The 14,067-nt window shown below is 39.1% G+C and overlaps 1 protein-coding gene across 10 annotated transcripts in view; it reads right to left on the bottom strand.

The window, feature by feature from the left end:
- Nucleotides 1-279: 279 nt before the first annotated feature.
- plekha7b (pleckstrin homology domain containing, family A member 7b) overlaps nucleotides 280-14,067 on the bottom strand; it is an 82,228-nt gene continuing 68,440 nt past the window's right edge. For all 10 annotated transcript variants that reach the window (XM_063475053.1, XM_063475058.1, XM_063475081.1 and 7 more), the window contains 13 exons: nucleotides 13,849-13,929; nucleotides 13,603-13,752; nucleotides 12,104-12,205; nucleotides 11,779-11,890; nucleotides 11,390-11,586; nucleotides 9,782-9,973; nucleotides 9,582-9,699; nucleotides 9,397-9,488; nucleotides 8,971-9,189; nucleotides 6,987-7,217; nucleotides 5,853-5,986; nucleotides 4,264-4,412; nucleotides 280-930 (listed from right to left, as the gene is read on the bottom strand). In XM_063475053.1, the coding sequence (XP_063331123.1) occupies nucleotides 908-930; nucleotides 4,264-4,412; nucleotides 5,853-5,986; nucleotides 6,987-7,217; nucleotides 8,971-9,189; nucleotides 9,397-9,488; nucleotides 9,582-9,699; nucleotides 9,782-9,973; nucleotides 11,390-11,586; nucleotides 11,779-11,890; nucleotides 12,104-12,205; nucleotides 13,603-13,752; nucleotides 13,849-13,929 (1,800 nt within the window). In that variant the 3' untranslated portion in view covers nucleotides 280-907. The remainder of the gene's footprint in view (nucleotides 931-4,263; nucleotides 4,413-5,852; nucleotides 5,987-6,986; nucleotides 7,218-8,970; nucleotides 9,190-9,396; nucleotides 9,489-9,581; nucleotides 9,700-9,781; nucleotides 9,974-11,389; nucleotides 11,587-11,778; nucleotides 11,891-12,103; nucleotides 12,206-13,602; nucleotides 13,753-13,848; nucleotides 13,930-14,067) is intronic.

Below are 14,067 nucleotides of genomic sequence, written 5' to 3'. Positions count from 1 at the left end.
CAGAGGCACAATCGAACATCACAGGAGCCCACTGTGTCAGGGTGCCTTAGCCTAATCTAGCAGACATTTGGGTATTTGTTATGTCTGGAGAAGTCGAGCGAAAACTGCGGTAGAGTTTTAAAGTTCCCTTGAAAAAACAAAAGATTTTTACATTTTTTGTACGCAGTCTGAAGCTTGAGGCCATTGTACGTGGTGCTCGACTCATTCGAGCCAACCTCACAGAAATAAAATCAATGAAATGAACACATGTGCGACAAAGCAAATGTTGTGTTAATAACTTTAATATTCACATTTTTTTTATAAACTTCCATTGCTCGACCTTCTCAAGTCACACAAAAAATATGTTCGAGGTTATTTTCATCCCGATGTAAGCAAAAATAAAATTTATTTTGGCAAGCCTAAAGGAGACTGGCAGTGCTACAAGTACATACATATGAGATTTCAAGTGGTTTGGTTTAAGAATATTATCTGAGTGTTGACAAAAATACTATCATCGTGACGCATTTAGTACCTTCTCGCTCTTCACATACCATTTGAGTTTTCCAGTTGCGATCACACTGCAAGAAGCAATTCAGTCATGTCTTGAAAATATGATACAGTGCACAGTTAAAAGTGCGATAACTTGTAGAAAACGTCATTTTACTATTATGAGATTAACATTTTTTTAGACATTTCCATATTTGATAAGCACAGCCGCTCCCACAGCGAAGTCCTCAGGTTTTCTATAGAAAGTTGCTTTCAGCAGCTTTGAAACACCTCAGTTAGTTGTTGCTGCATACATCTCAGAGAGCAAGTTCAAGGCGTTGCTACCGTTTTTCTGTTGCTGCATATAAAAATGTCCCGAATCAAACAAAAATCCTCTTTTCTTTGAAAACCCAGTGGATTGTTGTCAGTGTGAAATAGCACCTCAGTGTCCAGAAATTGCTTGAGCTGGGAAGTGATGAGAGAGAGGAAAAAGTAAGCACGAGGAAAGTAAATATCATAAACACAATAAAAACAAAAAACTACAAAATGAGATAATGTCACAGTGTGTTTCAGTTTTTTATGTTGGGGTGGGGTTACTTAATAGTCCCTTCTTAAAAAGTAGCTTTGTAAAGATATAACATACCTGCACATTATTAAAGAGCAGTTAGAGGCCAATTGTCAGACAGAGATAATAACAGGGCCTTCACCGCGGTGCATGCATAACTTCATGCTGCCCAACATGCAGATTAAAACTAACATGCAAAATGTTACATGCAAGGGCTTTTTGTGAAGAAACAAGTGCCGTGCATGTGTAATATTCTTAACTTTCACAACCCGACTGAACATTAAAGCTCACCTCCGAAAGCAAACCCAGAATATAAAGAAAGCATGCAGCGACATGAGTAGATAGTATCTCACATCCACATTGTGCAGTTCTCAAAAGAAACTATTCCAAGCTTTCAGCGCCACATGAATGCTGCATTGCTCTGCAAGTTAAAGTTCATATACGTGTTTGTTATTCGAGTGTTCGTTTACTGTTTTGGGATCTGATTATTTTATGTGCGCCTATTTGTCAAAAGACGGCTGATACGGTTAGTACAGGAAAAATAACTTTAAACAGGAAATAGCATTAAAATATCTGTGGCATCAAGTACTGGGTGATGGACAGAAGTTGTTTTGTTTTTTTAATAAAGCAGTGAAATGACAAGAGCTTTATTTGTGCATTTACAGTAACAACAGTGATATGTAGATTTTCTTCTGCCAGGCTACAGATGGGGAGCTAATTGGTGCTGAGGAATGCAGCTGTGCTGACTGCTGAACTGTCAAGGTGCTAAATCAAAAGGTGTCTCTTTTGTTAATTATACACAATGCTACAAACAGTCGTGTTCGTTTGAGCCCTTTCTTTGCACAGCCATCCATAAATATTTTGGCAGTGGTACAAAAAAAAATTTACACACAATTATCACAGTGGGATGAGCAGACTGCCTGCAGATGTTTGTTTTGATTATAATGGGAGCAGAGGCAGGGCTTCCCTAACCTAGAGATGTGTTTCCGACAATCACGACGGCGCGGTGAGCATGCAGCGAGGTGCGAAGCACGCAGGAACACCTTGTTTTGGGGGAATTAGCAAGAAGCATTAGCACCGCAAAGCGTGCACTTAGGCCTTACTTCATGTTTCTGACTAGACAAATGTGTAGTGAATTCCGTTGTTCAGAGGAGAAGGAGGCGCCATAGAAACGGGAGGAAGAGGAGGAGGTGGAGGAGGGGGTGGGGGAGGAGGTGTTAGGACGTTAACCTGTGGAGGAACTATGGAGAGAGGGCAAGAGGGGGGGAAAAAGAGAGAAGGAACATTTGTTGTTAGAAGCCAAAAGAGTGAAATAGTTTCATAATCATGTTTTCCTGAAAAGAAATATAAGCATGAAACTTTTTAACTGTACTTACAGTTTCTATGTTGGGCATCTATTACACTCGGGATGGGAAATATGGATTAGTTCAATAACACTGCTTATGGTTTTTTATTATATTGGTCTTCTTAAATGTTAAAAAGATTTTTCGATAAAATTGGATCAGTTTTGGGGAATATTTTAGTCATTTCAAACAGCACTTAAGGAAAACAATAGTGCATTTTTTAAACAATAGTGAATACATGCATATGTATATATACATATACGTATCACCCAACTTTAATAGCAATGAAGTATGCTAAAGAAATCTGAAAATGTAGATGTAAATGCAAATGTAAAAAACAGTTTTTTAAATAGGCCATCATAACCTGATTAGGACTGATTAATATTCATTTTTAACTAATCTGCTTATATTTTTTTATTTGAGACTTTTGAAGTATGGATATTGTTGTAATAAAAAAATTACAACAATATCCAAAATCCTCATCTAGTTCCCATACTTTAAATTTTACATAATTGAGCATCAATAAGCAGAAATGTGACATTTTTTAAAACTGTAAAAGTAAAAATTCCTCAGTTGCCATCATCATCATCATTCACTTTTTTGTCATCAGTGGTTTCCAGATCCACGTGTATAGATCCATGTACAAACAGGAACATTTCATCAACAGCATATTAAACTGTCCAGGATCTTGACATGAATATAGCTTCAGGTAGAGCGTTTGTTTAAAGGCATGTAATAAAAATAGCAGTGAATGCTTATAGTTTGTAGTGCTGTGGCTTGGACTTGTTTCCATTACTTGATCATTTGTTCATCTTAAAATAAAAACAAAACAAAAAAACAAGAGGCACTGAACAGGAAGATCATTTTGTAGCTCATTAATCATTTCCCTGTACAAAATTACAGATTTGACGAGACCCAATGAATAAAAGGAATTTTAAAAAATCCAACAATGAAAACACCTTTGCAATAAATACCACACGTATGTGATATTGCAGTGACGGATATTCCTGCTTTTATGCTGGAGTTACTGATGTCTCTCATGCATAATACTATGGAAAAAACTCTTCTTTTAATTCAAGGATTTGAAAGTGCACCAACATACCTCACTTTAACACCAAAGGAAGAGAAAGTCATTGATTCAGTCTCCACTGACAAGATGCCACCAGTTATATTCTCTGGCATTTCTCTATGCTGGAAATAATGTTATAATTGTTGACTTTGCTTCACTGTGCATATTAAACTTCCTCACACGCTGACAGCTTGAGTCTTACTGTGTGTGACAGATATATATGTGTGTGCATAGGTGTGTGTGTGTGCGCGTGCGAGGCAGGCAGACTGACAATCTGCTGCAGCTACAGTGAAAATTAACTCGCCTGTCTGCTGTAGAGTATGAAAGAGATGAGATGTGGGCGCAGTGTCTTTTATGCAGGTTCAGAGCTACGTTCAAAGAGGCAGCAACAGTATGCAGATGTGGAGTAGAGTTTGACTGGGTCATTGATCAGATCACAAAATGGCCTCATCAAGCGATTCCTCCCCAGCCTAAAAGATCCTACATGGATTGCAATTAGAGACTATCTGAGATCCTAGTAAGGAATAATGTTCACTTATTAGGAAATGAACAGCCTTATTGCTTGACTCTGCACCTTACGCCCCTCCTCATCAATCCAGGATTCTTGAAAGACTGCTTCCCTCTCTCTTTATCCCTTCTTCAACAAAAATATGTCAATATGATCCCAGAAGGAATTCCACTCAAGCCGTTAGCTTGAATTCCACTCAAGCCGTTAGCTTGAGTGGAATTATTATTTTTTTCAGCATTTTTTTTTGCAATGATTTTTCACACTCACGGTTCAAATAGGCAGATAATGGTTTCAAATTAGATGAGAGGCCAACCTGCAACAAGTTTGCTCTTGAGCGAAGCCTCTGAGGCGAGAGCGTAGGACATGGTGATGATCCGCTCCTGTTCCTGCAGAGCTGAGTCGAGCGCCACTGGCACCTCTTCTGGCTTCTCCGCAGACACCGCTGGTGCTAGGTTTTGCACACTGTAAAAGAAAAGAATGAAAACAACAAATGAACAAAAACCTCACACACCATAGAAATGTGGAAGGACTGAGATCCTACAGGGAGGTCAGAAAGAAGCCTGAGATATACCAAACTGTCCAAAAGTCTTGGCCTCCCCTCATTTCTTTATATTTTGCTAGGAATATGAGCAATAGGTGCTGTGACCTAACGAAACATGATTTTATGAATGAAGATATTCAAAGTTCCTGCTTGGATGTTGGTTGACTTTTGTCCCATTCTCTAGATCACTGCTTCAGTAAAGCTGAAGCTCTGTGGAGGCCAATCCATGACTGATGATGCCATCAGTCATCAATCATGCTTTTACTGCATGTTTGGGATCACTGTCATGCTCAAAAATAAAGACATTACAAATCAGATGCTTTCCAGATGGTAGTACATGGTGAATCAAAATCTGATGGTTCTTTTCTGATTGATATTTCCATCTAATTGAATAAAATCCTCAGCACCACTGGCTGAAATACAGCTTCACATCATGACAGAGCCTCCACTATGTTTTACACGCACTCACTTTTGTAAATCTCCTTGCATATGGTGGAGTAGGATGTGAAACAAAAATTTCAAATTTGAATCAATCTCCCTATAATACCTGTTGTTTCTGGGTTTCAGTCTAATTCTTGTGTAACTTGGCATACCTCAGTCTTTTCTCCCTCTTTCCCTTCCTTAGGAATGGCTTCCTGATGGATTGAAAGGACATATGCATCTCTCTTGTGTCAGGTATTTGATGGATTTTTTTCCTTTTTCTTAACGGTATGACTTTCAGATACTGTTATTCTGCTGTAGATAGCTTTTTAGGTCTGCCAATGCTTCTTTTGTCTCTCTCAAATGTTTGAAGGACACTCTGTGCACCATGCATGATATGCATACCTTGGCTAATAGTTCTTTGGAAATTACCTTGTTGGTGCAAGAATACTTTTTTATGACACTCAAACTGTGTTATCTGTGGCATTTTTGCAGATTCTATTAAATAAATGAGAATAAATTAGACTGCTAGTAACAAAGCACCTAAAGATACAATTTAAAAATGTGTCTTCCAAAGTTGTTATGTGTAGAAACAAAACTGAATAATACCTTGAGTTTACAAATGGTGAGGTACAAAGACTTCACTGAAAATGAATAAAAACGCAGCCAGTCTGCAAAGAAAAACTTTGAAAGAAAGGCTGTTGCTCAAGATCATTTAAAAAGAATTACAAGAAAACCTGAGTCCTAGGGTCCAAAATATAAAGAAATTAGGGGTGACTCAAGGCTTTTTCACAGTCCTATAGTCCAGAATCTTCAGGGCCTTGAAACTGATTGCATTTGCTTGACTAGTAGTATGGAAACACTGCTCTCCTAAACCATCAGAGTTAGTTGAGTAACACTCCAATGTAACTTCAGGGTTTATTTAGTTACACTTCATCTACCTGGACTTTGCCAAGATGCTTTTGATGCGCTCCACCTTACGATGACGCTCCTCCACTTCTTGAGGACTGAGTGGCTCCTCAGGCTCCGAGTCCACGTAGCGCTCTGGAATCGACACTTTCTGAGGTTTGGACAGCTAGAACACAGATGTAGTGCGTGAATTAAGATGTTTGCCACTTTATTGCAATCTCTACTGTGTGGTCAAAAACGATATATGAGTTCACTATAGATGCAATGCAAGTTGAAGATTTGTAATCCTGAAAATGACAAAATAAGCATAGGACAAACTGTAATAAAACATTGAGATTAAATATGCAGAGATGTGCCTTGAAGTATCTTTGAAAATGCTATTTTCATTTTAGTACAGGCAGAAAGTTTCAGCACTTGTATAGCTTCACACAATGACGTTTATCTGTCGCATACTAATGCATACTTTATACCGCCAGTATCCAGCCTATAACACATTTCTTCAATACCTATGTAGAAACAGTGCTGCAATACTTTCTGACACTTTTCACATAATTTCAGCAGCAAGTTCGTCTGCCAGCAGTCTAATCAGGCTTGTGTAGGAAATGATTAATTATGTGCCACGTTTGTTGCTGCAGGTGCTGTTTATCTGTTGCTCAATTTAACATATTCTTTAAATATGATAAAGCCTTTCAGTATGTGCCTTTTAGGGATTCATTAAAATATCAGTGGAACATCAGTATCGACCAGTATTGACTACTATCAGCCAATCAGCAAAAAAAGATGAGTGACATTTGATACAGTTAGGTATTTTTAAAATCAAGTTTATTTTATTTCCCTCAAAAATGGGAGAGAAATAACAAGAAAAAGTAAACAAACAGAAAAAAAATGTCGTCTGAGAATTTAAAGATCAGCAGCACAATCCATGAGAATATTTAAAAAAAAAAGCTTGGTTGTGGCCCCTCCTATCATCTTAAATATTCCTTCTGTAAATATTTCTTTTTATTCACTTTCAGTATTCATTTTAATAAAAGAAAAACTCCCTTTTGGGGTGAGTAGCCTCCTTTTTAACATTCAGTGCACTGTTTTCCCCCTTTCATGTTGTTCCTATGTTGACATTTTTCCTATTCAGCTGTATTTCTTATTTCAAAAAATGAAAAAAAAAATACCTCTTTGTTAAGGTCCAGGTCATAGTCCAGAGGTTCCAGGTCAACCTCATGGGTGGGAGGGGGGGTTGTGGCTGTGGAGCGGAAGGTCAGCCATTCATCCGAATGCGAGCGGGGTCTCTCTTTGTGCTCGGGAGGTCTTTCCTCCCCCTGGACACTCCTAACTCCCTGAGCCTCCTCCCCCTGAACCGCCCTCTCGAGTAACTGCAGGTCAAACTCCTGCTCTCTCTTCCACTGGACAACGCACACAGGAAAAATGTAGACTGTGAAACAAATGACAGGGTGCTGCCACCAAGTTTTCTTGACTAAAAGAAAAAGTGAAACTAGTTTCACTTGCCTTTGTGGTTATATTCATGGCACACATGCACATCCTATTCCTAACATGATATTAAAGATTGCAGAGGGTTTTAGGTGCAATGTACAATGTCCAAATGTGTGTGTGTGTGTGTGTGTGTGTGTGTGTGTGTGTGTGTGTGTGTGTGTGTGTGTGTGTGTGTGTGTGTGTGTGTGTGTGTGTGTGTACAAGTGTGAAAAGGTAAAAAAAAGAGGGCACATGCATAAATGAATATGCATGCTGATATGAAAGATCTCAAAACACAGCATGCTAGAACTCTATAAGTGTGACAAGAACACAGCACTTCACTCAAACTGATGACAAATTCAACAAACATAAGAAAGTTGTGCATGTTTACAGAAAAAAATGCAATAAATAAAAAAAAAACATGCCAATGACTTCTTTAGAAAATATTTTTTATTTTTTGCAGTAACATTTGTAAAAGGAAGGATTCCTCTAGCCAACAGTAATTAGCACATAAAACACTGAGCCCATGATGCAATCGCCTAACTTACTGTATGTTGCGATATGTAATGTGCTATTAGTATCAGTACATCAGCATTGCCCAGGAAAAGTGTTAAATGGGGCAAGAGTTGGTCCCAATCTATAAAAAAAATCTGATTTCAGTTTTATCTTCATTTAAATTTAAAACAAACCCCAAAAAAATCAGGTGAGAAAAATGGTGCAATGACAGTGACAAGAGTGGGCTTAAGAATGTAATGCTCAGTATACGTAAATGTTTTGGTCAGTAGAATATAAGTAGAAACTTTCTTTCTCTCTGCCTCACACACACACATGCAGACACACATATATGGACAGCAATAGCATGGACTTGGGCTTGAGGAACAGCTGGCTTTAATATCTACACGAGGAGAGACAAGACTGGTGAATAGACAGCTGGCTGCTATGTGACAACACAAAACACTTCAACGGGTTAGAAATCAATGTGGTAGGATAGTGTTGATGTGAAAGAAAAATGAACAGGTCAGTGAGGAAGAGTGAAAAATGATGGATAAAGCAAAGTTAGAATCCATAGCAGAGAAAAGGGAGAAATACAGAGTGTCTGAGGTCATTAATATGTTATATGTTTTATAGCGAAGATCTCATCTTGTAAAGATTTTGAAAAAGAAAAAAAATCATCACTATTTAATGTAAATGTTATTATCTGCACCTCATAATAAACACTTAAACAGTTATATATATATATGTGCTACTTTTAATGCTGCAGTTTGTTGTAGACCAGAAACCTATCTACTTATCTGTATAGGTCTTTTTTACCGAAAGGCATTTAGGACAAGCACACCAGAAAGGCACTTGGAGACCACATTCTCCACCTAAGTCATAATATTTTTTTCTTAAAGGGATCCAAGTCTGCAACTCAACTGAATGGGTTCTTTAGGCCAAATGACTTTGGCGAAAAAGACCTACTGAAGCCTGAAAACAACACGTGCTGAATAAGCACAGATAGAGCCATACAATGAAATGCCATACCGCACTAACTTAATAGTTTAATATAAACTTGGTAACAAGAGGAGCAGAGACGAGACCCACTGCACTCAACACAGGCATGCATTACTGCTGTAGACCGCCACTCTCAGTTTGGTTGTCGTCGTGCGTGAGAGTGTGACGTGTGATGCTGCTCTAGTAACATACTGATCCCAAGTCTGCTGAAAGTGGGCGTGAGGATGACGTGCGTGACGATGAAGCGGCGTGGCGGTCTCCGTGACTCAGGGTGCGTTTGCGCTGGCGGACGAGGGCCTTCTGGTGCCTCTTCATCCTCTCCAGCTGCTCATCAGCGCTCATCTTCGCCCTCTGCTGCTGCTGCGCCGGGTCCACAGAGTACAGACGCTCCAAGGCACTTTTTGGTCTCTCCTGAGACGAGTGGGAAGAGAGAAAGATGATATCAAGAGCAAACATGTGGCAGACTTTAGACTGGTGGAAATATGACTAAAATAGCATTTTTTTAAATTATACAGTGCTGTTAAATTGCTTTTAAAATGCTTGATTAAGTCTCATTAATATTATAAATGAATATAATCTGGGGTTGGAGTGACATGTTCACTCTGTTGTTACCCCCACCTTTATGCCAACTGCTGACGTTGCTCTTCGGAGGGTAACGTATGAGGAGATGCTCGAAGACTGATTTAACCTAAGTGAAGATCCGCCCGTTCCTGAGGGGAAGACAACAGATATTACAAGTCTGTTCTCGTCTTCACAATATTCTAAAGCGTTATGGCGGGATGAACTGACTATTATCTATGTACCTCTGCTCGGTAATGTCTTGTAACCTCCGTCATGCCCAGGTGTTACAACACTAATGTGACTGGAGCCATCACCAGCTCCCATGAGTTCTGGATCACTCAGGAAAGGCCTGAGTTCCACCTGACATATACGAGTGGATTAAGATTAGAAACAACATGAAATCGAAAATGCAAACACAGCAGTACACACAAGCTCTGCGTACCTTGCCGTCCCCGTTTGTGTACTGCCCAGTCTCTCGGTCCCTTTTACGTTCGTCTGACTGACGTTTGAGGCCACGTACAGAGGTGTGTCTGATGACTGTTGTCTCCCGGGGCAAGGGAGGCACAGCGGGGGGATGCTCATCGGGACTGTAGAGCTGAGGTAGAGGAGGTCTGGGAGGCACATCTTCCTCCTTCTGCGCACAGAATAAATGTGAACTACTGAAAACAACTGAAGAAAGACTCTAGCCCTGCAAGGACCCCGAATACCAAGATGAAGAGTTCCTGAACAAGCAGCTCTATAGACTGTAGAGCCTGATGACAGTGGCTATTACACAGATTACACCGTATACAGTCATACAAATGCTGTTACACTTTGACTTCCATCACACATCGGTATAAACAAAGCAGGATTAATGAGAAAGATAAGATTTGAGGTTATTTAGATTAAGAAATGAAGATAATAAATTTCCAAAATGTTTAAACTTTGAAATACACATTAATTATTTTTCTGCACTTAATAATCCATCAATTTTCTTGACTGCTTATCCAGCTAGAGTCACTGAAGCTTATTCCAGCTGAGATTAGGTGAGGGAGGCAGTACACCTTGGACTCAGGGCACAGATTCAAAAAAATTAACCTAACCTAGAAATTTTTTTTCGACTGTGGAAGGAAACAGGGAAAACTGACCAAATCCACAGACTTCATGCTTAAACCATAATGCAAAGTTTGCATTTGGTCACAATTTGGTAAGCAGCAATTTTCAAAATTGTTATATGATTGCAACATGAGCACGTGGCAATTTTTCTTTAAGATTCCAGTAACACTACAGACAACACCTGTGATGTTATGCACAGTTTGGATAACTATGATTAGATTAAATATAACAGTTTTTTAACAGTTTTGGAAATTTTGTCACAAATGTAATATATCTTAGTTTATCTTGTAATGTTGATTAAATGGGGCTCAGTGTTACTTTTATACATTTGTCTTGCACAATTTAAAAAGCAAATTGAGAAAATTACATCTTAGCTTATCTTACAATAAATTATTCAAAAACACCAAACACTGAGGTTACAGCCCTAACTGCATTTTTCTTGTTCCATTCCAGCTGGGCGTATTTGAATTGAATTGAAAGCCTTTATTGTTATTATACGTAGTATAACGAGATTAAAACAGCTCTATAAAAGTGCACATGTGCTTTAGCACATGTGCTGAATGTCATCTTCTTAACTCACTCAGTTTGTTTAATGCAAAGATGCATGAGCACCAACAAAAATGTTTACTTACATTTATTACTTGGCTAATTAGTGGCCGAATAAGGTAAATATTCACTTTTTTTCTTGTTGCATTTTGCACTTTTGGACATTATTTCACATTTCTCTATTTCCTGACACTTCATTCAGTTCATTTATCAATAGGGGTAAATAGACTCATTTTAAGGAAAGTGATAATGGGTTGTTGCAAACCTCCAACTAGAAAAAAGGGAAGTTGAAAATCACAGACTACAAAATGCACTTCTGTGTATTTAACCAACCAAAGCTGAACACACAATTGCAGAGACCACATGATTAAACAAACCAACACAAACCAGCTTAAGTTTACTCACTCACCCACTTAGGCCCACTGATGACAGCTGTAGAATGGTGTAATGGCTGCTGGCTGAGACTAGAGGAAAGGGTGGGGGTGTGGCTACTGGGACTGAGGTGGGGGCTGTGCTGCTGCTGGGACAATCTCATCTCCATAGCAGACGCGCTCCCAGACACAGAAGGCACTGATGACACTGACACCGAAGGCACAAATTTCCTCTCTGGGGAATATGATGCGCATGATCACATGACAATAATACACACATGCTGTAAAGACAGCACTTTTTGTTTCCTATGGGAAACGTTCAAGGGATTGGTAACAAAAATATGACTGCAGGCTTTAATGAGAAGATACAGTCGCAGGTCCACAGCGATTTGCTTTGTAGACATGGAACCTATAGCGCTTGCCTCACCTGGGTTGGTAACAGAGGAGATGGTGACTTTGTAGTTGGCTTTACTGTTGCTGAGACCTGCGATAACATCCTCAATCCTCCAAAGCTCCTTTCTGATCTGAACCTTCTCTTGCTGCTCACATAGAAACACAGAACCACACACACACACACAGACGCATACAGACACATTTTCATATTTTACAGATTTTAATTAGAATCCAACACATGATCCTCTGAACCAGTTCTTTGCTTTGTCTGAGTATATGACATCAGCAGTATTTAGCTCATTCCCATTCAAAGCGAGCGGCTGCTTGCGGGAGTTAATGGAGATCACTGAGCCACAGACCTGAGAAAGATCACAGCGGCTCATCTGTCCCTGCAGGGCCGACTTCAGCCAGTCCACGTCTCTCTCAAGCCGGCTGTACTCATTCCATGCATTTTCCATCTCCTAAAGAACAAAACATATCACGCTCTGTGTTACAAAAAAAAACAGTGCTCACACACTGTACTTAGCTTGTGAATAAAAAGCTGTTTTAGTGGCGCGTATGTGAGCTGCAGTTAAGACCAGGTGTGTTAAGTGGTGATTTTTATGATTTATCACTTCTTTTTTTTTAAATTGCAGTGTGCACTGACAGACTACAACCAATGCCTGGAAATGTCTTTAAGCCAAACACATTTGTTTGCTTTCATGTAATCCTGAGGTTTATTTGTGAATGTTCTTTTGAAACTCGTAATTTTCATTTCAACACTAAATATTTTGAATATCAGTGAACTTTTTGACCAAATATATATTTTTTCTGAGTGGCTGAGAAATCTACTCATTTCTTTGTAGCCGTAGGTTTGTCCCTAAGCACTCATTTTGATAGTGACAGTCATCCTGAAACATTGTGCCAGTTGCAGAAACCATAAAAAAGGAACAACTAAAAATAGAAGCGAACATCTTGTTTTCAACCAATAAAACATTTCTTTAGTAGCATGTGCTTACTGTAAGAGCCTGAGTAGTTTGATCCCTTACCTGCCAAAACGTCAGTGTCAAATGTAAAAACAAGGTGTTTTCAAAAAACTGTACTAGCCAAAAACTCATTATATCTCAGAAATGGTGTACAGGGTTTCCTTAAACAATGAGAGGAAATAAGTAGTAGAGAACAAAAGAAGAAGAAGTGGTAGGGCAAAAAAGACCTATCTATAGCAGATGAATAATATCTGAAAGTTGTGCTCTTAAGAAATAGCAGAAAATCTAGAAAACAAATCAAAAACCCGACACAGGACATGAAACATACATCTGGTCCTTCTGCTGTACCATCTCCTGTTCACTGAAGCCTGAAATGGTCTCACTGGAAGGGTAGCTGTCATTTGTTTTGCATGGCAATGATGCCAAACACACTGCGAGTGTAGCAAAAGCATACAGATATAAAAATCACACAAAAGAACACTATCAGTCATGGATTGGTCTCCCCAGAGCCCAGAAATCAACATTACTGAAGGACTGTGGGATCATCTGAACGCAGAATGCAACAAAAGGGAGCCAACATCCAAAGAAGAGCTTTGACCTTTGACCTATGTCCTTCAAGAAGAAAGATATCGTTCCTAAGAGAGTTCAGACTGTGTTGAACAGTGGTCATACCAAATATTGATTTTCAAATTGTTTTAAATTGTACAAACTCTATATTTCCATGTATGGACATGTTTGCACATGCTTCAATAAATCAGTGCACCTATTTCACATTTAAATAGCAGAATATGAAGAAATGAGAGGTGGATGAAAAAGTCTGAGCCAGTTTCACTGAAGAAGGAGGCTGTAGTTTTTGTCATAAGCACAATGGACTTGTGAATCCTGGGTCTTACTGTGGATACTTGAGATATTTCAGCCCTGATATGGACCACGTCCTCTTGTAGTAATTTCTGCTGATAAGCAATTTTCTCAGCATGAGCTGGCTGATCTCTGTAGTCCTCCATCTGCTGGTGGGAAACATCCAGCACAGACTCTAACTTGTCCTACACCAGGGGACGAAAACATTGTCATAAACACGTAAGCCTTCATAGACCACACAAGAATACAAGCTGAGATGTTCAAATATATACAACTCAAACCTTGTCCTCTTTCAGAGTGCGTATCCTGGCCTCTAGCTCCTGTAGAATCTTGTCTTGTTCACACAGTCGACTTAATTTCACCTAAAAGAAAACATATTGAAACAGTGAGAATGGAGGAAAACTCAGTTCTTCCTATCGCTTCTGATAATACGGCAGAGTGTAGACAGAAAACAGCAGAAAATAAAGAGATAAAACAGTGCCTGAGATTTTTAGATACGG

The sequence above is a fragment of the Pelmatolapia mariae genome, linkage group LG1 (genome assembly GCF_036321145.2).
Source record: "Pelmatolapia mariae isolate MD_Pm_ZW linkage group LG1, Pm_UMD_F_2, whole genome shotgun sequence".
Lineage (NCBI taxonomy): Eukaryota > Metazoa > Chordata > Actinopteri > Cichliformes > Cichlidae > Pelmatolapia > Pelmatolapia mariae.
Note: the sequence above shows the minus strand (reverse complement) of the source record. Positions and strands in the feature narration are given on the sequence as shown.